This window comes from Diadema antillarum, unplaced genomic scaffold (genome assembly GCF_040938485.1).
Source record: "Diadema antillarum isolate AM-2024a unplaced genomic scaffold, OU_Dant_1.0 seq00000696_RagTag, whole genome shotgun sequence".
In the NCBI taxonomy this organism is placed as follows: Eukaryota; Metazoa; Echinodermata; class Echinoidea; order Diadematoida; family Diadematidae; genus Diadema; species Diadema antillarum.
Genome location: NW_027271601.1, coordinates 1,505,381 through 1,532,005, shown reverse-complemented (window position 1 = coordinate 1,532,005; position 26,625 = coordinate 1,505,381). Strand labels below are relative to the sequence as shown.

The 26,625-nt window shown below is 39.0% G+C and overlaps 1 protein-coding gene across 2 annotated transcripts in view; it reads right to left on the bottom strand.

Moving 5' to 3' along the window:
• Window positions 1-1,251: 1,251 nt before the first annotated feature.
• The window catches only part of LOC139737598 (BTB/POZ domain-containing protein 17-like), a 45,764-nt gene continuing 20,390 nt past the window's right edge, over window positions 1,252-26,625 (bottom strand). For both annotated transcript variants that reach the window (XM_071648279.1, XM_071648278.1), the window contains exons 2-3: window positions 18,185-18,676; window positions 1,252-2,711 (exon numbers count right to left, since the gene is read on the bottom strand). In XM_071648279.1, coding sequence (XP_071504380.1) covers window positions 1,620-2,711; window positions 18,185-18,643 — 1,551 coding nt within the window. In that variant the 5' untranslated portion in view covers window positions 18,644-18,676 and the 3' untranslated portion in view covers window positions 1,252-1,619. The remainder of the gene's footprint in view (window positions 2,712-18,184; window positions 18,677-26,625) is intronic.

The following is a 26,625-nucleotide window of genomic DNA, read 5'->3' as shown; positions in this document are numbered from 1 at the left end:
TAATGTGGCATAGAGGTGGTTTCAACCATGGCACATAAAGAGTTAAAGGAATTATTGACAGTTTCCTGCTTGACCGTCAACTGTAATGACAAGATTTGCCTCATGTCCATCATACCATAATGGTTTACTTCAGTGTTTCATCAATGTTCATTTTCCAAACGTATGTTATGAATCTAAATCAAGCTGGGCATGTTGAATGCAATAAAGTGTTTATGTTTAATACAGGAGTTCCTGCAAGGAATTATTTTGAAAGATTTTTCACACCAGTGAGGTCATGTGTTTCACTCAGGCAGTGTGTAAATTTGAAGCATGTGGCTCATCATGCTAAAACCATCAACCAAACACAACACCTGGGATTACTAAAGCAACATCAAAGTCACGTGGTTAGAACAGCTACCTCAATCCTACCACACCAGTTGATCCAAAAGACAATCAAACATTCAGCACTGCATTCACCAATATTGAACTATATTTCATAATTTGTCAACACTGTGGTGCTGTTGATATACTGCTTTCACTGAAATCAACTATGATTGCTGAAAATAGCCATCCTTTTGGTTTGCAAAATGATCATTCCTGGACAAAATCATCCATTCACACAATCTTGCATTCCACAGATCTCACCTGTGACCCTGGCATGACATGGCACTACAAAACGGAATAATTTGGTCAAAAATGAAAACTCACTCTTAATTCTGTGTATCGTTACACTATCACACATCACAAATCAGTTGACCCCTGCTCTGTTTGAGTGGCATCACTCAGAACATAGTCATCAACCAGTAACTGGTTGAAAATATTCAAGTGTTTCCAACAGCTTGTGACAAATAAGTGCTCAGTATGGAGATATTAGACTGCCCACACTCACTATTTACTCAATAAATAAATTAATATCCTAACTAAGCAACTACGAATAATAAATAAGGTACAGTGTATCATACTGGACTAACAAACATTCAGATTGTACATTGCACAATTGAAAGAAACAGGTACCAGCTCTCATACACATGTATAGTAGTATTGTTACTATCTATTGTAGATACTCGCATCATAAGATCACTTGAACATGTCACAACACACAATTTGCTCAATCTTACTTTGTTTTGCTTTGTTATCATAGGCTTTGTGTCCTATTCAAAGGATGTGATCTGCACTGTGGGTTTCCCCTTCATTGTTTGATGATATTGCTACAATCTCAGCACAGTAATTCCCGACTTTATAATAAAACCACAAAAGCTCCTGCTGCAACATAAAAAATTGTCCAATATGGAGAGGAGAATGTTCAGGCTTTACTAACTTTTCTCTCTCCTTTCAGTAAATCAATGCCTTCTCAAACACTGTCAAATCAATTCTTCTCTAGCTAGCATCCACTAAAACCACACAGTTATTGATGGTTACATATTTGGTCACTAGTGTGTTCTTCTAGTTGGATTGTCTCAAGAATGTTCAATAATTTAGCTGACTTTCTAGAATGCTCTTTTTTTTAATCATTGCTCAGAATCGTTCTCAATGGTTTGAGCTTTGTGTTAAGTGTGAACACTTCACATTACTAACACGTTCTACCCTGTAACATGAACACAAGCAGAAAGATTTAGGCTTCGAGGCAATCAGTCTACAATTCACTGGAGAGGTTTCAGAAACACTTGCACTACTAACTCATCGTTCACAACATACTCAGGATTTGACGACAGTTCACTCAGAGGCACCTTCTTGTCAATGTCTGTGTCTGAGTGATAGCGTGACTTCGTGAAGTTCTTCTTGCCCGTTGTCACGGCAAGCACTCGTGAGTCATTCACAACCTGGACCATATACTCGATTGGCCTCGGTAGGTCCAGGACCACGTTTGAATAGAGGATCATGCGGAAGTCATCGTTGTTTGAAGTTGACCCCTTGGGGTAGATCTTAAGTTCCCAGTCCCAGCTGGAGTGGGGATAGGATGAGGATCGAGTCGAAAACCGCGGCATCACCTCCTGGAGTTTGTTGAACTGGGAATATCCAGAGAGAACAATTCTTTTGTCCCATCTCAAGTCAGTGTAGTTCCTCAAGAGATAGCTTGTGGCTGAGAAGTCTGTACTGCTGCCATGTGTTTCTAACGAGAGAGCATGATATTTGTACGCCTGCAGCAACGGCGTTGCAAATAAGGACTGAAACTGACTGACAACCTTTAGACTCTCCAGTTGCACTAGCTGCTCGGGGGTCATCATCGGAAAGCGTATGTGGGGGAGCATCTCCTTGAGGAGGGCCTCCATCTTCTGAGACCTCTCTGGGTGCTTCTGGGACTCTAACCACTTGATGACAGCCTTGAAGACAAAGAGTTCATTCCTGACGGTGAGGTGTGAACTCTTCAGGAACTGGACCAGCTGATCTTGGTCCAGGGCCAGCCACTCGGCGCTCCAGTCCGGCTTGCTCATGATGTCATCTGCTTTGGGAGACAGCGCCTTGATGCAGGAGGTGATGAGGGCTTGGTGGTAGCACTTGGTGGCATACTGGTACCAGATGTGGAAGACATCCTTCAGAGGCAACTTGGGGATGATGCTGACTGTGGCAAAGTCCACACACACACGGCGCAGGTCGCCAACATTGTACTTGTCAGCCAGCATCAAGATGGGTAGTGTGTTCTCAATCGTCAAGACGATGTGGCAGGAATACAGGAACTTCAAGAATGCAGGAAATACATCTATGCATTCGGGCTCTTCCACCAGCTCAATTTCCTGTTAATGACAACAACAAAGAAAAAGATACAGTTAGGTGATAATAGTGAACCATCTGTATTTTGCAAACAATTTAAAAAGAAAGATACACACTTATTTGTTTTCATTTTGTACCAACATAATGAAGGACATCATATGCAATGCAATTTTAGGTATGATTTGAGAGATGAAAACTGAATGAAAAACCAAGAATTTTATTATATGATCTATTTATTCATTTATCAGTAATAAATCATCATACAAGTAGCTAATTCCGTTTATGGTGAAAGAGTCTTTGCTAGTCCAAATAAAGAGTGAAGTGCAGCAAATCGCTTGTTCTTCTCAAATTACAATTCAGTTTCTCCTATATATATAAATGTCTGTTCTTGAAAGTCTAATGCTTTGGCATGATTTTGTTTTTGTTTTGTGCATTATGGTTGACTACAGGAAGCATGCAGGTCAGTTTTACATCAGTCAAGCTCATCAAAGTATAACCTCTTGAGTAATCCTTAAGGGAGAAAGAGGCCTTTGCTTACAAACCACCTCCCCCCCCCCCCCCATCCCATCCAAAATCATATAACAGGCTATTTGAAGGCAGTCCTTGGAATTACAAGGGTGATACCTGAAATTTGAACACAGCAGTCATGTCCACACGTAGTACAAGTTTAGAATTGAGAAATGCGAGTATCCATGGCTTATCCTTGTAAAGTTGCCAAGTACTCCGGTTGTGGAAGGGAACTCCTTCTAATGCCTCCAGAATTAGATCAACCGCTGCCATGGCAACCGAGAATTTTTGGCAAACCCGCAACAGTCTGAAACTCATTGAGTCTTTGGCTGTGTGTGTTTGACGTATGATGCAGGCAGTAATACATAAAACAATGGCAAATGCACTTCTGATCAAGTTATGCACCCAAGTATGGGAAGCCAAATATGAAAATGTCACTACAATACACTTTATGAATAATGAGAAGCTCACTGCTACTTCAGTAATAAACTGCTCATGTTTCTAACCAACTTGGTCTGTGTGCAAAACTCTCACATGATATGGTACTCTAGTAACAAGTGCTTAATTTACACTTTGACAGCATTGTGATGGTACCAATGTGAAAAATTCTTACATCTCAACTAAGCTATTTAAACTGCTATTTCTGTGAATTAGTATGGCTGCCTTTATAACTAAATTCTCATTTCTGCCAGTGAATGTGACGTGACTGTTGTGATATGTCTGCCTTGTGTGCTGTTAAATTTGAGCTCAATAGAGAGCTCATTTGACTTGAAACCCTTGAACAGCCATGTTATTTTATAAAGCAGGGCTGCTACTCAGACTTTTCCAATCCGTGAAGCCAAGACATTGTCAGGACTTGAATGACAGATAGTTGAGCAAAAATGTTCTCTCTACTCATTTAAGTTATGCTGGCAATGCAAACCATTCAAAAGAAATTAAAGACAATAATGCCTGTGGCACCCATCTAGGGTTAACACAATCATGAAAATGAAACTGAAATCAATATCAAAACACTCTAGAATGGGACAGACATCAGCTTGCCTTCGACTGGTTACAAACAACAGGGGCATGATGTACTCATCTGAGCGTTCAATACAAAATGGTGTTGAAATCTTGGGCAAGGTGTGAGCACTGATTGTGTGGATACAATTTTCATCCTTGAAGAGACGTGTCATGATCATTGGTGGATATGTATTGATTGTCACTGGGTGTAACTGATTACACAAGGAATTAGGGTGTCGTGGTGCCACCACGTCCATCTTTTTGTGCTCAGGTCTTTGGCAAACAAAATCTCTCAGGGACCTGTCAACTGTCAACTGTCAATGTACAATAATAATATATAAATTTGTAGAGTGAATAGCAGATGGTATACATACTGTAGTCACAGAGACTCCAACCCTAAGCACCTTCTGATCGGGAGATTCTCCCGACTGAAACCCCTAGCAAACGGGAGACTCCAATTTGATATGTGCGAAGTTCCTTGCTCTAGGGTTCTAGATGCTATCTCGTGCTATCTAAGGCTTATTTTTTCAACATACAATGATATTAAGTAAGAAATCATTTCAAGCGGGAGACTCAGAGCCCGGGTGGGAGAAATTAACTCTCAAGCGGGAGAATGGGAGATTTTGCAAAAATGGGATTTCGGCGGGAGATCTCCCGTCGAAAACGGGAGAGTTGGAGTCTCTGTAGTCACACTGCAAAGATGACTATCTTTGACATGCGTATATGCTAAAAGGTGCAGACAACTGCATACAAGCAAGATATGATTGCCAATATACTATGTATGTTGAATATAATCTGTGAATACATAACACTTAACAGCCTAAATTCTGCAATGTAACAAATGCACTTGACACATTATGAAGATTCTCATTTCAAGCTTACGCTTCAAATCTGGCATCAGGAAAACATTTGAACTGACTGCATCCATATAATTTACACACCTGGCCATGAAAAATCCTCATTCTGTTATATGGGACTGACAGAAATAATAATAATAAGAGTAGTAATGAAAAAAATGCAAAGTGGCCACAGTACTCAGACAGTCTGAAAACACACTAGCAAAACAGTCAGTGCACTCAGACATTCTGACTACATACCAGCCTACAACAAAGGTTGGTTTGGGGAAAAAAGTGGTTGTATTGTCACAGGCAAAGACTACTTCTTGATACAGCTGGGATATGACGTCTGTGCTCTCTATGAACTCATGTACTGTGTACATTGTACATGAGCATCATCGTCATCAAATTATGCACAAGAATGAACGACCATAACTGCATGATGAATATAAAAAAATGATTTCAGTCTCTTCTGGGTACAAGTGCAAATCAAACACACAACAATAAGTCTTTTCACTCAGAAAGCATACCTCAAGATTGTAAACACAGGAGAAAATTTGCAGCACATCTACAATGTAAATGGACTCCTGTATTCATGCACACGCTGTACTGATTTCGAGCTCAACAGTTGTGCCCCAGCCTCATTCAATGTGTGTGCTGACTGCTGAAATCCCCCCAGTCGAAAGAGAATGGGCGAACCGGTCGAGCCTCGAAAAAGACAGAGCATCAAATATTCCTCTCCATGATGAGATGCACGGTAATGACACATCAACCATCTTGGCGGCCTCCGAACAGAACTCAACAGAAATGATTCGGTACCTGCATCATTTTTCCTAATCGCCCAACCCGTTAAAGCTACATCACAGGGTACATTGACATCAGAGGAGCAGTCCCAGGTATAAAGTACATTGTAGGAGCAATACAATTACATAGAAAAAAAACAATAATGACAAAATATGATCTGTAGACTAATGGACTGAAAATGCAAAATGAATTCAAAACAAAGTGTATTGTGTTGATGTGAGCTGATATAGCCATATGAAAATATGAGGAGAATCACCCACAATATGTTGAAGAAATACAGTACACTTGAAGAAGAAAATTGGAGAGCTCTTTGAATGCTATGTGATATGTCATGTTAGAAAGAAAGAAGTTCTGGGAGATTGTCAACTAACAATCAATGTTCCACTGGTATCCTTTTAGAACCTCATCATATAAAAAGAAAAAAAGTACAGAATTTATTCATGAATCTCCTTGAGGAAATAATACTGTAAAACAAGAAATTTTCGTGTGCACTTTAATTTTGCGAATTTCGGGAGCGCCAAGATTCGCGAAATTAAAATGCACGCGAAAGTCCATGTTTACACTATAATGCATTGAACGCCAGTGGCACTTCGCGAAAATTTCATGCCACGAAAAAGGCTGTCGGCTCCAATTCGCGAAAAATTCATGCCGCGAATATATCATGTTTTACAGTAGGTCATCAATATAATGACCGAACAGTGCACACATACCCATGTGCACAATGTATGATTTGTCAAGACAGACTTACATGTAAAGAAGAAATCCATCCCAAAAATAAATAAACTCTCAATGACAGAGGAAAAATGTCTCCACAGAACATTCCCAAAATGACAAAAATTGGGCAAGAAAAAAGAAGATATGGCAGTTTGAATTTTCACATTCTTTCACAAAACATTGAACTAGTCCTTATGAATAATATTAAAATGAACAAGTTGATGTCATGCCCTCACAATTTTTCATGTGCCATATATGAAATGTAGAAAAATTGTTATTTTTCAGCTAATACAGGTATATGTAAAAGCCTTATTTCCATACCAAATATTTCAGAGTTAACATTTTGAAAAATTTTGAAATGTCAGAATGTCATAACTTCCTTTTTTTCTTATCCGAATTTGATCATTTTCGCATTATTCTGCAAGGAATTCTTTTTCTCTCTTTTATATGAAAAAGACAAAATTCTGGAATGAATTTCTTCTTTAAGAAGATCTTACAGCCATTGTGATAATTTTCAGGAAAATTATTAATATCTATTCTGTCTTCACTCTTCAATGTTTCCTAAATGCAAACAACGCTTGCAGAGCAATTTACTCGGTTCCTTTCACAATTTTATTCCTTTTTTAAAGATTTTCTTTTGTAAGTGTAGTCCCCTGTGAGGTTTGCATTTTACCTTTAACAGCTCATTGCCTACTTTAAAGGCCTTACAGATTTTGTATGTGTCCTGTTTTGGACCAGCTTTAAGAACACATTATGATAATGCTGTATTTTGAGACTGCTACACATGAATTTGATATCACGTAACTCTCCTCCCTGCTATCAAATTTGTAAGTTTATCATCACACCAACGCCTGTCTGGAATTCTGACTCTCTTCAGCAAAGGGCGTGGGGGGACATAATGACATTTTCATTAGATTACATGGCTGTTTCACACAGCTATGTACCCTCTAGCACTCCAAAACAGCATGCACAGCCACACAGAATTGCAATCATCACATGATATTGTACATGGTACGACAAGCCGCATCAGCACAGAGTCTGCTATCATTCTAGAATGTGCAGAGAAATTGCTGCCTACGAAATAAATAGGATAAATGGCTGCACAAGGCTAAGCATCAAAACAAAATTTGTTAATGCTATAACTCCATGTAAATACAATGTAGATCTGATACTAAATATAACTTTGAAAATCTGACTGACCTATCAAAATATTTTCTGCAGAGAATATCAACCCATTGAGGATATTATAGAAAGATGATTTTGTTTTATATACCTCATAAGTGAGATTCGTATCACTGATTGGTCAAAAGTATATCACGTGACAAGGTGTAGTCCCGTCTATCTTGCCTTAGGGTTTTCATGTAAGTGATAGAAAGGCAAAACCCTCGTGATAGAAAGGCAAACCCCTCGTGATAGAAAGGCAAAACCCTCGTGATAGAATTCGTAAACCCTCCGCGACTTTTGTACACATAACAAGTACACTAGACTTCGCGCGCGGTGTCCGCAACCCCTCCACCCAAGGACGTTATATGCGTTCACTACGCGCATCGTATAAACACATGCAAAATCATCGCACTAGCACACAGCAGGCATGTTTCAACTTGGCATGGTGATCGAGCGCTCAACCTTCCGTGATTTGAAGTGAGCTGGATCAAAGATCGTACACTTTGCAATTAGAATTTCTTAGGATCCTGAAGCAGAGACAAATCTCAGCATGTTGGAAATATCGAATTAAAACACGAGCGACGGGAAACTGGATGTATACTGTAATCTTCTGCCAATATTTTATGCAGGAGCTCGCCGAAGGCCGTGTGAGTGAGTACAATGTACCGTGCGTACTGGGTAGTGTACGAAATGCACGAAAACCATGCAAGCAAGCGCAGGCTGTGGCCTGATTTTAGGGCTAACGTTTAGGCTTAACAGTTAGAATTTACTTCGTATTTGCCTAGCCCTAGATCTTGGTTAAGTCTTAAACGATGAGGTATATAAAACAAATATTAACTGCTCTGTATTCGGATGGTGGTGGAAATTATCACTCCCTCGGTGCTTTTCATACCGACCCTTCCATCACCCCTCGGCTAACGCCTTGGGGTGATAGAAGGGTCGGTATGAAAAGCACCTCGGGAATGATAATTTCCACCATCATCCTCATGAGCAGTCAATATTTGTATAATAACACACTTTTTCCATAGACACCTACCAGACATATTTGAAACTAGTCTTAAGTGGGTTACTATTGAGCTATAAACCACTATGTAAACTACTCCATTGACACTTAACTGGTGTTGAACTCTATTCTGATAGCTTTGCTTTTAGAAATGAAAGTACTTCTCTGTTTTTATGTACATGTATCACTGCTTTACAAAACCCATGGCATTATTTGTTTGTTTTGTTTGGTAGATAAAAGGATATTGATACCTTTCCAAGGGTACAACTGATATGCGGAAGGAACTAATAATTTTTGATCAGTTCTGTTTTGAACCAGAGCAGTATGTAGCACGGCAAGTACACTCTAGCTTCCACACCCAGAAGTTGCATACACACAAGCGTGATATACATACAATGTGTACATTGCATGATGTTTACAGTATGATGAATCAAAATACTGTACAACAACTTACATTACCTTTACTTTGGCATACCAAGTCATTTGATGCACTGGAATGACATTTCTCAGGACACATTATATCACTGTCACCCATACCCCTTTAGGGTCACCCATACTGCTTGAATCAGTAACTCCTCTGGCTGGGGCCAGGCCTGAGCTAAGTCGTAAAATTTTTAGTTTATGAATCGGTCGGGTTAAGGTGGCCCGTGCCAGGAGCAGGCTATTTTGGCGCTGCCGAAGCTAGCGCCAGGCATGGGCCAGGCTCCGGGCCTGGCCTTGGTGCCGATCAAAGAGTTTATGAACGATAGCAGCGCCACGCTCGGGCCAAAATTCCTAGTTTGAGACATCTTAGGATACTGTAAAACCAGAAACATTTGAGGCATGAAACTTTTGTGAATTGCCACTGGCATTCAGTGCACTGTGTAGAAAAACCTTTTTTGTGCATTTCACTTAAAATTGCAAATCTTGGCTCCTCACGAAATTCACAAAAGTTTCATGCATGCCAAAAATTTCTGGTTATACAGTACCTACTGTTCACAAATATCAGCAATCCACAGGTTCATCACACATTACTGCTTTTCTTATATCCATATGATCGGTTCGTGATTGGCTGAAATTGGCTAAAACTGCGAACTGTCAGTGTATGGTGGCCTTAAAGTAGGCACGCATAGAAATCTAAATTATGCATAAACCAGGGTCATATATACCTCATTATAACGAGGAAGTACCATAGATTCCACCTAACCACGTTTCAAATTCACCTAGAAACGCTTACCAATGATAGGCCCTTCTTAATAAAACGAATAACTAGTTTTAATAAAGCCAGAGAACAGCTCGTTTGTACTCTCAGCGGGGAGATGACGTCACCGTGATGAGGCCTCGATCTTATGCGAGAGAGCGAGCGCGAGCTAGCGCTAGCTAGCGTATTGCTAGCTGTATACAAAGCCAAGCTAATACGTGTAGGATGCGAAGCCGACTAGACTTTCTTGTTGAAAATGGCAGAAGGTACCTCTGACTTGGATATCGAGGACCTCATTTTGGAATGTGATCCAGATTCGGAGGATTCGTTTGATGATTCGGACTCTTACGATAACGACCATGGGGAGATAGGCGAGTACGACGAAGATGAAAGTGACGTCGAAGGATCATCAGGCAGTGCAGGTGCAGTTGAACGCCAGCCTGTACCGTATCAAAACGAGCCTCTTCCTCGCAATCCCGCCGTGGCTGGCCGGGTAGTGGAGCGGGAGAGAGATGGCGACGAAGGCGCGGGTGAAGTCGATCTCCGCAGTAGACTTGACCCAGCTAATGTTCAAAATTGGCAAGTTTTAGCACCATTTGTAGCAGATTTCATATCAAATTGAATAATGTGAAATGTGAGTATGTATTAGCCCAGCCACAGGCCATCAACATGAATTTGGGAAAGTATCAGAGTATAGAGACCTTTCAGTTTCAGTTCAATAGAACTTGAACAAGATTCAAGAAGTTCGATTGTGAGATTTTGAGTTTGGAATGAGAGCAAGGGCCTAGCTGTTAGCAATTCAATTAGCATGACTTTGTCTGAGCTAGGGCCTAACTTTTTAGACTATGCCAAAATGGGGAAATTAGCAAAGGTAGTTTTGTTGTTGAATCAAGATATCTGGCCTCAAAATGCATTTTTGATTTGGATTTACCAATTAATACCCCTTGATTTTTTAACGTACGCATACAGGCCTTAATTGCATAGCCAAAAGAAATAGTACAGTATTGTAAGAAATTTAAACCATAATACCCCACCCCCCCCAAAAAAAAAAAAATAATAATAATATAGTAAACAAAAGGTCAACATGTACAAGGAAATATGTAAGAAATTCACACAAAAATGCATGAGACAAATTAATGATACTGATTTTTTTCCCCGTAACTATTTGTTTGAATGTTAAAACGACCTTGGTGTTAATACGACCACCATGAGATTTATCTCGACCACAAAAACATTGAAAATCCATAAAGCAGATACCTTACCTGCAAAATTCAGCACAGAAACAACAGGGCCTGCAGCACAAGGGCCTCTAGCGGCAACGCTAGACCTTGGAGTCTGGACTTTCGTCTGGACTTTCTTCAAGTTCTGGCAGCAGGGCTAGGGCCATTCGGGGTATGTATTGCATACGAAACGTTTACGCTGTGCCTATTATTAGCGCTGTGCACGTACAGCTGTCGACGGAGCGGCGAGTAGAATCTTCTCGGTCCTCGACTGCTCACTAGTCCTAGTCCTAGTTCTAGTCTAGAGTCTATATGTACTGAGTGCCGTTTTCTTCTAACTAGGCGTAAACCGTGATTGCCGTTGACTATTTTTTGGATTTAGATTTTAAAAATCACTCAGTCCTCATCTTCGTTAGATAGTTTGAACTGTGATGTCGAACCATTAACTATCGCTCATCATCAATGCATAGTTAGTGCAACGTTACTTTTTTTTACACACAGTTTTTTATGGGCTGCACGTTCGGACAATGATGCCAATTTCATTTTGCATATCTGGGATATTCCCCACAAATTTGATCTAAATAAAAAGCTTTAGAAGAGATTCCTTAAAAAAATTAATGAATATTGTTTAACATGTTTATTTCAGCTCCATATTGCAATTTTACTAAATAACAGTTTTTGCAGTACTTCGTGTGAGATTTCATCAGTAAATTGACATGTGTAGAACCTTTCTAGTTCGTTTTGCTACAGTATGTCAGTACATATTTTCTGTTGGCGCAAAAGGGCCGATAACAATATTTGAATAGCGGAATAGAGATGGCCGTGTGTAAGCAAAGGCTTACACAGAAATGAAATAAAATCACACAAAAGAAATATCAAAGATTCATTTTCTTGTGATCTTCATTGATTGCATTTCATATAAACAGAAAACATCATCCAGGTGAATAGGTACAATGTTCCCACAAACGAAATATCGCAGACGATTGTACACAGGTAAAATAATGACTTACTGATATCAAAAAGCTTGAATTTCCACGGAAATGTTATATTACTTTGATAATCCCGTAGTTCTAAATCAGAACGTTACAGTGACAGATTTGATTTTACTAAACTTCCAAGTTTCCTGACGATGAGGCGATCGCGAGCAGAAAAACAGAGATCTACAGTCTAGCAATGCATATCATATGCATGCAGCTAGCTAGCTGCAGCGTGCGCGTGCAGGCTCGATACGGTGACGTCACATTCACAGCCGTTTCCAGATCGACTCGCTCCGTGTCTGGTGCCTGCCCCGAGTTGTCCGACAGAGGGCGATTCTTTATGCGGGCCTACTTTAACTGCTCTGGAATAATGCACAATATGTAGGGGTCTTCCCTACTCATTCTTCTTCTTCTTCTTCTTCTCTCTCTCTCTCTCTTTTAACTCACTATGACAGACAGGGAAACAAAGAAATAATCAATTTCTTTGTCTCTTCTTGGCAGATTTCTTTACATATCCAGCAATTTTAAGACAACAATTTCATTATTTTACGGTTGTTAAATACTTGTAATAATGGTGTAGGAGAGCTGAAACATGTGAAAATATCTTGCTGCAAACTAAAAAATACTATAAACAAAAAGTATCATTTTGAGGTTATAGATGAGGTGGGCACCTAATCCCTTCATAGCCAAAACATCCTCATATGAGAGATCTCAAATCTGGAATACAGTAAACAGCAAAATTATTCCTACCCTTGAACATTTTCAGTATTTTTTTTTCCAATTAAAAGTGAATAATAAGATGATGATACTTCACTGTGACTTTGATATACCTAGTTGTCATCTACCAATTAAAGGTCCTGTTTACCTTTGGGAGCAGTGATTTTGAAAATGTTCAAGATATCACTTTTGATGCATACATGTATATGTAGGCCAGTTGTATCACAAAACATCCACAAAAGTTTTGCAATAAAGCCTAAGATATAAGGAGATATCATTATTTTTTTCATTAAACCATAACTGTAGACAGTTTAGTCAGGAAACATTTTTATTCAATAACTATTGTTCACATTGTGTATATTTAACAATACTTAACGTCCATTATACTGGTTCAAATTTTTACATTGGTTGTTTCTATCCCTAACTCACATTTTAAACCTATTTTGAAGCACTAATGCTGGATTTTTGTTTCATCTGCAAATGGTAAATTATGCCTTTAAAGTAATTTTGGGTTTAGGTTCATTTGCATAACAATAGAAACACTGAGATTTCCTTCTTTCTGGCTGTGCTTAAAGGCACAATGATTTACTATTTGCAGATGAAATAAAAACTCAGCATTAATGCTTTAAAATAGTTCTAAAATGTGAGTTAGGGATAGAAACAACCACTGTGAAAATTTGAATCCATATAATCAATGTTAAGTATTCAACATACACAAAATGTGAACAATACTTATAATAGAAATGTTTCCAGACTAAACCGTCTACAGTTATTGAGAAATATATTGATATTTCCTTTAATATTTTAAGGCTTTATTGCTAAAATTTTATATGGCAGGATGTTTTGTGATGCAACAGACCTACACATATGCATCAAATGTCACATCTTGAACATTTTTTAAATCACTGCTCCCAAAGGTAAACAGGAACTTTAATTATTTGATTATTTGCTAGGAACGTGAGAATTCTAAATGAGAACATGGTACAATCATGGAGCCAACTACTGTGGCGCCATGGTAAAATCTAGTGCATTGAAGGCTGTTGTTACAAGCAAATGGCTTGTGGTCAATATCGATGTCTTTAAAATTACTGAGTTGGGATAGAGTCTGGAAAGCCTTGAAAATAAATATTCTTGCATTTCTTTTGTTAAGCTAATGAGATTAAATTGGAAATGTAATGATTCTGACAATGTAAAGTATCAAATTGATTGCCACTACAAATATATTGTTTTATGAGAAATTGGCATAATTAAAGAGGAATTTAGGGATATGAATAATCTTGTAGACAACTGTAGCCTTATTGGAAACTGTATGATTCTCATAAACACTGTACATGTATGCTTTCAGCAACTCTCACAGCTCTAATGAAAGCCACATAGCACAAACTTGTCTGTTGTCAACATAAATCAGCAGCAGCCAAGATCAAATTCTCTCTGGGATGACGATAACACATTCCAACACTGTTACGCATCAAACACGCTTGTCATGGTCTGCCTGTAGCAAGTGCAAAACACAGTGCTATTTATAGTACGAAAATACACTCTCGAAAAATTGTTTAAACAACAATTACAACAAACAAGTGATTCCAAACAAGAAAATGTGCATTGCCAAATGATATGGCAAAATTTTGATGGAAAACAAATAAACAAACTGAAAACAGCCAAATAGAGGAACAAACTGACTTTGGCAAACATGCTAATGCTTGGACTATATGATTGTAGAGATTTGGGCATCAAAGTACAGTAACCTGGGTGTGTGGTCTGGAGGGTTGCCATGGAAACCCTGATGAGTTCAGAGAAAGAGCACAGCAGGAGCAACATCCTCTCATGGGACTCATATTTGCAGCAATTATGTTGTCAATTATAAAACTACAAGTACATGTTAATAACAGAGGCTACAGCTATAATCACTCTGCCTAGCACTATCTATACATTCGTTGTTCATTAATATTGCAGGTGGGAAATAATTATCTGAATTATGAAGACATATCATCAGAAGTCTATCTAAAATCATATGAGGGAATTCAAACGTGAATACCAGAGAGAGATAGAGAGGAGAGAAAAATTAACAAAATAGACTCGGAGATGACAAGGACAAACAATATGGTAAATGGAGAATAAACAAAACAATGTGTACCTGGTACCAATTGAAAGCCCCCCCCCCCCCCCCCCCAAAAAAAAAAAAAAAAAAAAAAAAAAATCACCCATATTCACATGCTGAAAATGGCCCTATTTCCTATGAATGAAAAACAATCTTTTCTGGTGTCTTTTACCTTTCCTGCTATGCCTCGAACACGCGCTCAGTGTACGTACAGTATGCCCCCCCCCCCCCCATTCTGTCCTCTACCTTTTGAGGTGGTCCATGCGCGGTGATGCGAGGGATGATCTCCTAATTCGAGACATCACATCTCTGAAACATTTGACTACCTTCTCCTTCTTAAAGCAGCAGAACTTGATTCCTGACTTGCAGGGGTAGCTGAGAGCTGTAAAGCTTGTAAATTACTACATTTCATGTCATGTCTTGATCTAATTTGTGCCATCTTGATTCTTGTTTACCTTCCCACAAGGCAGTGCAGGTACAACCTATCTGCTACCTAAAATATGCGACTTCAATGTAAGTTTCCTCTGCCTCGCATCACCTCCCATCACCTCGTATTCAATGCTGCACACTGGCACTGGTCCGACGGTCCCTAACCAGTAAAAATCACCACTGGACAAGAATGTTAAACTTTTTCTGGAATGGACCAGTAAAACATGAAAAAACTGGGTAACTACTGGTCCGACAGACAGGTCTGACCAGAAGAAAAAAATGGGTTAGTGTGCAGCCCTGACGTATTTATTGCTCAGTAGAAACAGTTCAGGTAGTCGTAAAATACTAAGTGATGGGGGGGGGGGGGGGGGGACAAATATTCGCAGTGATACAAGATGATACGAGGTGTCCAGTAGAAACATGCTCAATGAATCTAGCATCCATCCATACAGGCAGCACCCAACACCTGAGGGAGTGGAATAATGCATCAGGGGTTAAGGTCATTTCTCTCCTGCATGATTTGATTAAAAACAGAAATTGAGTTACACTGTAGCAAGCTGATCTCTTGAGTGAATCGAATTATAGCCCGAATGAGCAAAACTAAATTAGATTTGATGCAGCAAATTACGACAACAAAAAAGTATAACGGGTGGAACAGAAAGAGTAGAAATGTACAATAAGTATGATTGTATACAAATGTACATACTAATGACTACCAGATCTGGGACCTAAAAGTGCAAATTAATCTTTAACAGACTGGCAGGGATGAGTTGATTATTGACAGAGGGGAGTGGAAGCTGTATTGAGAGAAATGAATGCATCTCATCTCTGTGGTAGATGCACCCACAAATGACTGACAAATGAGGGTGGGTAAAGTGTACACCATTAATCACAAACACAACGGGGGTATCAATAGTGTTCAAAGTCTGCTGAATTATAATGTCTTCCTGCTTCTAAGAAAACAAAAATGTTAGGTCACTTCTAGAGGACTTCACAGTTGTTGTAAAGGAGATAAATATTTGATGGATGATATGAGACATGCTGGTGTTGGTGTATGTGTAATGGACCATTGTTTTGTCTCATTTTTCTTCTTTTCTTATGATGCAGTGTATACACTCCTCCACTTAACATAAACTCATGACTGCATCATTCTAGAGTTGGTACTTGAGGCCTTAATTGTACAAGCCAGAATTCATAGGGAATTTTACATTATCCCTTCCTATCTTGTAACAGTCACATGTTATACACTTTAGATGTATTTTCTTTCTATGAGTCATGATAGGTGTAGTGTTGTAATGTCACTTAATTTCTATTTGAAATTATGCCAATAAACAACAGATTCACACACACACACACACACATTAACAATTAATGGAGTAAAAATGCTAATCAAACACACAAATAGATTAAATATTGCAGCCATCAACAGCAATGTATGTTCAGAATAAGGATAATGTAGAATTCATCCTATTAGACACTCATATTGTGTACATTAGATACCTACAATCTCTAGTTCTTGACTGTGCATGTGTTATAAAGAAGGTTTGGTTCACAGATTTACAAACCCTAGCAATTTGTGCATACAGTATTAAGATAAGAGAGTATTATTAGATGTGGTATATGAGCCAAGATTCTAACAAGAGAATTCTTTCCCACTTCTAGCTGCTGGTGTTTTGGTCAACTTCTCCCGCTCCAGCTTGCTGGTTTCAACATTATGACGTCTGTAGAGTAGCACTTCCCAGGGTGCTTTGCTATCGTTGTCACATCCAATCCCAACAACAATGCATCAAACATGCTTTGTTTTACATACACAGTCAAGTGCATTAGGAATTCACAATGTGCACAGGACAAAAATGTCTTGCTCACACCTTACGTGGTATCTTCACGTAAACATATTGCAGCTTCGATGTTCTAGATTAGTCTTTGCATCAACCAAATGCTCGAGGGGGAGTCGATAAAGGTTTACTTTACTCATCAAAGTTAATGTTTCTGAAGAATGTTCTTTGGGTTTGAAGATATTGCTAAAAGATATGTGAAGTTTATTGTGCAACATTTCTGTTTTCTGAGGGTATCCAGCTATACCTGCAACTGGGCAGGAAATAGAAGAACATCCATCTATTAAATACACTGACACTACACTTGGAAACCAATAAAAATATAGAATTGCCATACTCAAAGATTTTAGGAAGGGTTGGTAATTACTGGAAATGAAATCTCTTATTGAATAATCACCTGTAGGGAGTAAGTACTCCTGAGAACTGCACTTAAGTATTGTGTATGCCATATATATTTTGCAAGTATATTAGTGTGTGAACTGCAATTTGTTCGACAAGTTTTTGAATGGTTGAATTTGCAATTGAGAACCACAACAAGGAAATGAAAAAGAAGAATCATAACTTTCTATTAGAAGAGTGAGCTATTTCCTAGCCTGGAGATGGGATACAATGCATAGTAATTGCATGTGGTACAGGATGCGATACTTTCACTAGTCGTTTATGCTGTGAATATCCGTCAACTTGTGTGAAATTTGAATCGTGCAGCATATACAGAAATATAAAATAAATATAAAATAATGCAAACCAGCACTGCACTATATTCCATTGCAAAATTTCTGCAAAAATGTGACATAATTTTCCTGATATGGGATCTTAATTCAAAAGACTTAATGGTCTCAGAATTGGGGTACAACTTGGCTTGGCTTGTAACTGGAAACTGAAAGCTACTTCAACACATTGTAAAACATTCATATGAGGTGTGTGAATGACTACTCATCAAGTGGTAGCATTTGCTGTAAACTCTTGATGGTAAACAGTGAGGTGTAACCAACATAGCTTCCCGTACTTACTTTCTGACTGGGATCCGTCCAATAGGAGCTGAACATCCTCTCAAAGACTTCACTCCATCTCACCAGGACCAGTTTGTGTGCATTGAATTCTTCAAAGCCAACTTTCAGTTTGATGTCACTCAGCTGGGCGTTGTTGTAGAACCGTGTCATGTCAGACAGCGCTTTGCGCTCGTTGCCATAGCAATCCACTCCGCCCGGAGGGAGCTTGTCCTCCTTATCCTCTTCCTCGGGGTTTGCCGAGATGGTGATGGGGGGCTGGGGCTGGCTGATGACAGCTAGGTAGAAGGCTTGGAGGGGGTGCAACTCATTACCCCCACCTTGATTATTGGCACCACCTGCACCCCCTCCTCCCGCACCAGCTCCGGCACCACCCCCTACAGCTCCTCCACCTGCATTGCCTCCACCAACTCCTCCTCCTCCTCCTCCAGCTGCTCCCGGTACTCCAGCTGCAGGCATCATCCTGTGACCGAGGTGTGGGGCTCGCTGCTCGGACTACGAAACAAAATATTTCAAAAGAAGAAGGAAAAGAACTTTATCAGACAGCTCAAAAGTACTTTGCACTAGCAGAGTAAATAACCTGACAACTAATTGCCATTGACTCGTAGTATCGATTCCGAAACAGGAGGGTGAGAATATTAAAACATCTGTGAGTTGCTTTCTATCTCATTCTCGACACGTGAAACTGCATCTACAGCTTAAGTCGCAATTTGGTTTCACTACCTGATTATAGAACACAAATAACTATTGGATTTATTAGCCATTCTATTGTGCTGTATACAGAGAACTATTGAAATGACATACGTTGGAAAATATTCTTTATATCTTGAACGAGACAACGTTATATGAAGTATCATGTAGTGGTTGGCATTCATTGTGAGCAAACATTGCTACAACATACTGTACTGCCCTCCGTAAGCTTCATGAATACTGCACTTGCCTGCCATTCACTCACTGGCACCCCTCTGAAGGGAAGTCCACTACACATTCATATGTGCCTCTACGTTATGGTCCTACCAAGGCAAGGGATACAAGACATACTACATCCTCTTATATTTCGACCTTTAAATGTCAGACTTCATCCTTGGCTCAAAGTGCAATTCCATCCCTGTGATGTTCCACGAGAATGGAACACATGAGGAGAGATCAAAGCTTTGAGAATTGGAAAAACATTACTGCACAAAAATGGAGTTATGTACAATGTATTTAATGTAAACTAGAGGGAGATGATCATGTCTTCATCTCAAAATTCCCTCATTCCCTGTACACATTTTTCTAAATTTCCTTTTATGCAATGATATCAGAAAGACCAAGTTGACTTACTTTATGGGGAAAAGGATGATGTAAACAACCTAAATCATCAACCAAACACAATTTTCATATATTTTTGTAAAGGCAACTCAACTTTAGATGTATAATGGATTGCCAACTCTCACCTTGGTAAGAGGTAAAGAGTGTATTTTGAGCACTGTAATCTCTGAAAGCCTCTAAGGACACAAGTAATGTGGGTGCACTCACACTGATTTTCTCCTGTTTGTTTTTTTCATGATTCCAGCAAATCCTGGATTCCAAGGAGCTTTTTTATTTGTTCCTTTGTTTATTTGTTTGTTTTCTTCCCAGTCAGATTATGAGCCCTCAGTAAGCACTGCACATTTTTACCACATTGACTTGGTAAGTTTGTAATGTGATACAAATGTGCCATACTTAATGAGGTACATTATAGTATGTGCTGTGCTTAATAGGGTCTCATAAACTGCTAGGAAAGAAAAACAAACAATGTGATAATTTGATAAACATGACCTTCAAATATAAACTAAAATGCCAAAAGCAATACATATAAGTCCAAATGTCCATATGCCACTACAAGTACTTAATTCTCAAATTTGTAATTTAGCAGGGACCAGCAGTATTTTTTTTTTCTGGTAGCCCTTTATGGCCACTAAAATCTTAAAATCTAAAATTTTGGTGGCCCGAAAAAGATGTGGTGGTCCAATACAAAAGCAAACGTAATGATTCATTTTGAATTTTAGTTGCCTGAATGGGCCAATAAAAGATAACCTTTTTTTAAATTTGGTGGTCCAACATTAATTTTTAGTTGCCCTGGGCCACAGGGCCACTGCTAATGTTGAGCCCTGTTTTAGAAAGTATGAGAAGGAGACATTTATCACTATTCTACTCATCTCCCTAGCAATACAGTACTTTTCACGTAATCGGGTATCGCTTAAACAGGTACTTCGTTTAATTGGGTAGTAATGTCAAAAGTACTTCCAACGCACATTATGATTATCTGATAATTGGGTTGCCTCTCCGCATAAATGGGTATGTAATTTTCTTCTAATCTAATTTTGCCCACATTTTATTGCAGTTGTATCACTATAAGATGTCCAATTTTCCACGGCTAATCACATTCTCTGCTTGATTTGCAAAGAAGACCGATCATTTGGGGAGTGATTAAACATGAAAACGCACGTGCACGTACAGACTGACTTGCCACACGTAAATGAACATCACATATGCAGCTGGCACTCACAGTCGCATAGAAAGACAGGAGTTGAACACACTTGCACTCCTCCTTTGCTCCGCAACAACACTCACCACAGTTTGCAACGAAAATCAGGCCTTGCACCAGCTCCATAATTTTGCTTTTCACCAGTCACTTCTCGAAAAGTAACGAACATCTTCTATAATAGCCAGAGAGGTGGAAAGTTCATTCTAGCTTTCAACATGGCTTCATCTACAAAGAAACGTGTGGACTTGTCCCTTGCTCAAAAAGAAGAAATCATACGAAATCTCCAACTTCCAGGAGTAAGGCAGGGGTCTGTAGCGAAAAAATACGGAGTGTCACAATCCCAAGTTTCGAGGATTTGGTTAGGAAGGGAGCGCATTTTGGCGGACTGTGAGAAAGGAAAGGGGAACAGAAAACGTATGCGTGATGGAAAGGAAGGGGAAGTCGGTGATGCCCTTTACGTATGGGTTCAACACAAACTGGCCCAGGGAGCCAGATTATCTGGACCAGTTCTTAAGAAAAAAGCCACGGAGCTTGCAGCGGCTGCAGGTTCAGTGTTCGAGCCCTCAGAGGGATGGCTTAGTCGCTGGAAAGCGAGAAACAATTTGATATATAAAAAAGAACATGGAGAAAAGCAGCATGCAGACCTTCCAGCTGCGAATGAATGGAAAAGTGGAAAACTGAAAGAAGTGCTGGAGACCTACAAACCAGAGGATATCTACAATGCAGACGAGACTGGCCTCTACTACCGCGGGTTTCTTGACAAGGGATATTGTTTAAAGGGGACTGAATTGCCAGGTGGTAAGAAGGCAAAAGAGCGCATCACCGTAATGATGTGCGCAAACATGACTGGCACCGACAAAAGGCCTTTGCTCATCATCGGCAAGGCGAAGAAACCGAGGGCTTTCCTGAACGATATGACACGATTGCCTGTGCTATATGCATCGTCAAAAAACGCGTGGATGACAGGAGACATATACCGGAAGTGGTTGAACGAGTGGAATGGGGAACTCCGCGTGCAAGATCGCCGCATCTGCCTCCTTGTTGATAACTGTTCCGCTCACCCTGCCAATCTTGAGCTAACTCACATATCCGTGAAGTTCCTGCCCCCGAACACAACAAGCGTGGCTCAGCCCATGGATATGGGCATCATCCGGAATTGGAAGGGTCATTACAGGAACCTATTGAATTCCCGAATCATCTCCACCTTAGATGCCGATGAAGAGAGAAGGGCCCTCGACATAGCTGGGTCTATCAATGTGCTGGATGCCGTGTATCTTGCAAAACAATCGTGGGATGCAGTTCTGCCCAAGACAATCGTGAATTGCTACCGAAAGGCGGGCTTTCATACTGACAACGATGATGCTGATGACAATGATGCTTTGCCTGTGCCAGACAACATGACTGCAGATGAATTTGAAGCATTCATCAGGATAGATGAAGACCTTCAAACAAGCGGCAATCTCTCCAATGATGAACTACTTCAAGTGGCACGAGAGGATAGAGCTTCCACGTCCAGTGAAGGGGCCTTCTCAGCTGTCCAAACGGATCCGGAGGAGGTGGAGGAAGTACAACCTCTGACCAATAGGCAGAAAATCCAGATGCTTGATTATTTTCGCCAGTTTGTCCAGGAGAGAGGTCTTCAGAATCTCCTGCCAGTTGTCTGCCAGGTTGAATCGATCATTTATTCGGAGGTGGCAAGTGCAAAAAAGCAAAAAACTCTGGAGACTTTCTTTTCTAAATAAGTAGTAGTCTGAATGATTTCACACTAATACACCAGCTTCAACATTTGCAGAAATGTTTGCAAAATAATCAGCCATGAACGATGTATATAGGCCTAAAATAAGAACAAATTTTGTATGATCGACTTTACTTTTGGCTACCTAAAGTACACAATATCATATACCGTATGTCACCATTCTCGTCTGATTTATGTAAAGGGTCTTTTGTCTGACCATGATTACCAACATGAATTACTTTTATTGTGAGGGTCAAAACAGAATTTTTATTTGTTTTCCGCATTATGTACAGATCAAATTATGCCATTCTGTTTTTAAGTCCAAAGAAAAGTTGCTGGTTTGATCTTTTACTGTTTGTTAAAATATTTTAGGAACATGTGCACAGGATTTTTTGCCTCTGTGTATAGGCAAAAAAAGACAAAATTTTGTATAATCGACTTTACTTTTGGTTACTTAAAGGAACACGTTATCGTACATACTGTAAGTATGTCACTGTTTTCGTCCGATTTATGTAAAGGGTCTTTCTTCTGACCATGATTACCGTCATGAATTACTTTTATTGAGTTGGTCAAAACAGAATTTCATTTGTTTTCCACTTTCTGTACAGATCGAATTTTGACAACCTTTTGTTTTTAATTCTAAAGAAAAGTCGGGGGTTTGATTTTTTACCGTTCGTTCAAATATTTCAAATCAAAACAAACAAAAATCACGCACAAATGACATTGATACTCACTGTATATGATTGCAATCATTGCGATGTTGCAAAATTGCAATAACCATGTGGATACAATGTACCTCGGCCATGAGGCGCTTGCAAAAACTGAAATGCAACAGCTAATACAACACAGCATAAAGATTGATTTTAACAAAGATTGATAATTTCTCAATGCTTCATTTCCACAATCCTCCATCTAAATTCACTCGCACTGTTGGAAACAACACACACACACACACACAAAAAAAAATCACAAAATTAAACTCACTTTTATTTCAAATCACATCAAAACTGCGTAACTATCTTTAAAAAACAAACATCTTTTTTTTTTTATGCAGAACTTTCAGAGTGAATCATAATTTACGTCAGGGAATGCACTGATGACATTATTGTCTAGGCTTACTTGCGCTGTGATAATGAAAACCTACTGTACTCAATTTCATTAAGACATCTTGATGTATTACTTTCTTTGTTGCTCATACAGGTACAGTAACAAAACAAGTTTTCTGAAGACATATTTGTCCATAAAAAGAGTGTAAATTATTGCTTGTGACTGAGCAAGTGTAAGGTACGGACTGCATAATGTGCCGTGCAAGAGTGTCTGGTGCAGTGTACAATGCACACGCACATGTACCGTATGCACATTGTGTGTGTAAATGTGAATGAGACGTGTTTTTCTGTTTATCGGGTACTCCGCTTTATCGGGTAAGAAACGCTCTGCCCGAGCCCACCCGATTATGTGGAGAGTACTGTACTACTATCGACGATTATTGCCCTTTACTTGTACAAAAGAAGAGTCCTTCTAAAAACCTGTGAATCTGAAATGTTCTGGCTAATATCTTGTCCCAGTCAGTGTAGGTGGTTGCATACTTATCAGGCAATTTCATGACCTTCAGGCTCATGAATACTCATACTGTGGCAGATATCTAGAATTCATTTGCTATAAAGGCATACAACAAGCGAGCAGCAAGAGAATATATCCACCATAATCATTTATCCTATTCAAGTATAAATGCAGTGCATAATAGGTGCTTTTAGTATGGCCATTCAATTGTACCTGTTCACCAAGTGTTTGTCAGGACCTGTGCATAACCTTGAAGGAGTCTGGTCATGTATACGATTGGACTCTTTGATTAGCCATGCTCCCTTGCTTCTCTGTGACTGTCTTCAACTGTCATAGTACGACAGCATACTTTAAAGGGATGGTACAGTATTGGTGGAGATAAGAAATGGGCTTTTAACTTTTTTCCGAGATACCAAGAAAACACTTATGAAATAGTACAGAGCATACCATTTTAAGAGGAATCCAAAGTTTATTTGATGAAAATCAGGTTTAGAATGACTGAAACATCCAAAAACAAAGTAAAACAAAGCGATCGTAATAAAAGCTGGGTCCCACACTTTATTAGAATTGGTCTGTTTTGGATATCTCAGCCATTTCAAAACCAATTTTCATCAAATAAATGTTGAATTCCTCAGTCATGGAATTACATGCTCTTTCATATTTCATAAGAGGTTTCTCATTATCTCACCAAAAATGTTAGAAACCTGAAATTAGGTTTAAACCAAAACTATACGAACCCCTTCATACAAACCAATTGTACAGTCTCTACTGCTATTCTGTAGTATGTCACATCTATCTGTACTAAACTTATTATTTACCATTTGCAGATGAAACAAAAACCCAGCTTAAGTGCTTCAAAATAGTTCTAAAATGTGAGTAAGGGATAGAAACAACCAAGGTAAAAATGATAACCAGTGTAATCAATGTTAAGTATTATTAAATATACTAAATGTGAACAATAGTTATAATCAAATTGTTTCTAGAATAAATGGTCTACAGTTATGGTTTATTGAGAAAAACAATGATATCTCCTTACATTTTAGGCTTTCACATATTTGTGTATGGTAACATGTTTTATGATACAAGTGATCTACACATGACAATATACAGATGTGATGACTCAAACATTTTTTAAATCACTGCTCCCAATGGTAAACCTGGTGGCATCATGGGCCAGAGAAAAATCTGGCGCAGATGTAATTTGGTAATTCATGTTAGGCAATGCATCACAATGTAACACTGTTAGAATGTTGGAACTGACACAAACACAGAATACAAATTCAATTCCACTAGTTTGACTGGTTTCCAATTATCTTTATCCCCACCTAAAGTTTAGAGTCCTATGCATCACACACACACACGTACACATACATACAAATTTAGGTTGATGGAAATTGGAAATTGACGGCACAGATCCTTGCAGGATAGGGCCTAGGCAAACTGGATCAAATGAGCGAGAAATAGAACAATGTAATGACCTCGGTGTTCCAAATATGCATTCAACTGTTACAGGAAGGGTAGAAAGACATAAAAATGTGTTCACTCTGTGAGGTACTGGTCACATACCATGTAAATTTTTGAAGCACATTTGGTATTAAGAGGCTTGTTCAGTGATTGGTCTAACGCCCCTGAAGGTTATAACGCACCTTGAAACAACACAAGAAAAATAAAAAAATTCCCCAAATAGTAAACACATCTTTCCTATTCAAACAGTGATTCAATTACCGGTATATGGCACATTAAACTCCCATGTGGGATGCCGGTATGTAGATAATACACATAGATACTAATAATCTTCTCTTTTTTTCCTGGTATTAGTATTATTGATTTTTAGGCAAGTATCCTGCATATCAATGATGAAAATATGTTGTATTCAATCTTTCAGGAATAATCCTAAGAAATACTGTAAGTTGGACAAGAATCACACCTCATTACAAATGACCTCCACATTTTTGGTGATTTTTATTGCCCTTTTCAATCTGTCTGTGGTGTGGTAATTACTTTTGCATCATTTTCAGCCATTTTCCACCCAACTTTTTCCAGCGCTGTGTTTCTGTTATTTTCACCCCTGGCTGGTTGATCGATGATGTAGGAAGCAAGAGATTAAATGAGCTCTATGCTAATGGTACACTAAAGCCTGTCTGATCACAGACCATGCCTTCTTGTACAGCTCATAGTCTCACTGCAAGACTGGCTTCATATTCTTTAATCTCATGTTCCATAATGTAAATTATACAATGTACTTGGATATTTCATTTTGTAAGGCTTAAATGCCAACAATTTACAAACCAGATGAAGTCACTACTGCTTGTTCACCAATATTTGTCAGGACAGTACTTTCGCTTTGTTTCATATCTGTAATTTTTTTGTGTTTGTTGTGTGTTTTGTTTTGTTTTGTTTTTTGTAACATTTTTTTTCTTTTGTCAGGAGGGGCAACGAATTACATGTATGTGGTTGGCATCGCAATAACACATGGAATGATAATATCTTGGCCATATTGAGTTGGGGGTTTTCATAATTCATCTCCAAACATGAGGGTAGGTGGGGAACGATTAAACATGAAATGCGTAAGTGTGACCCAGCATTTGGCAAACACATTATAATTTACACTACTGGGCATGAGAAAACACTTGCCTAAAA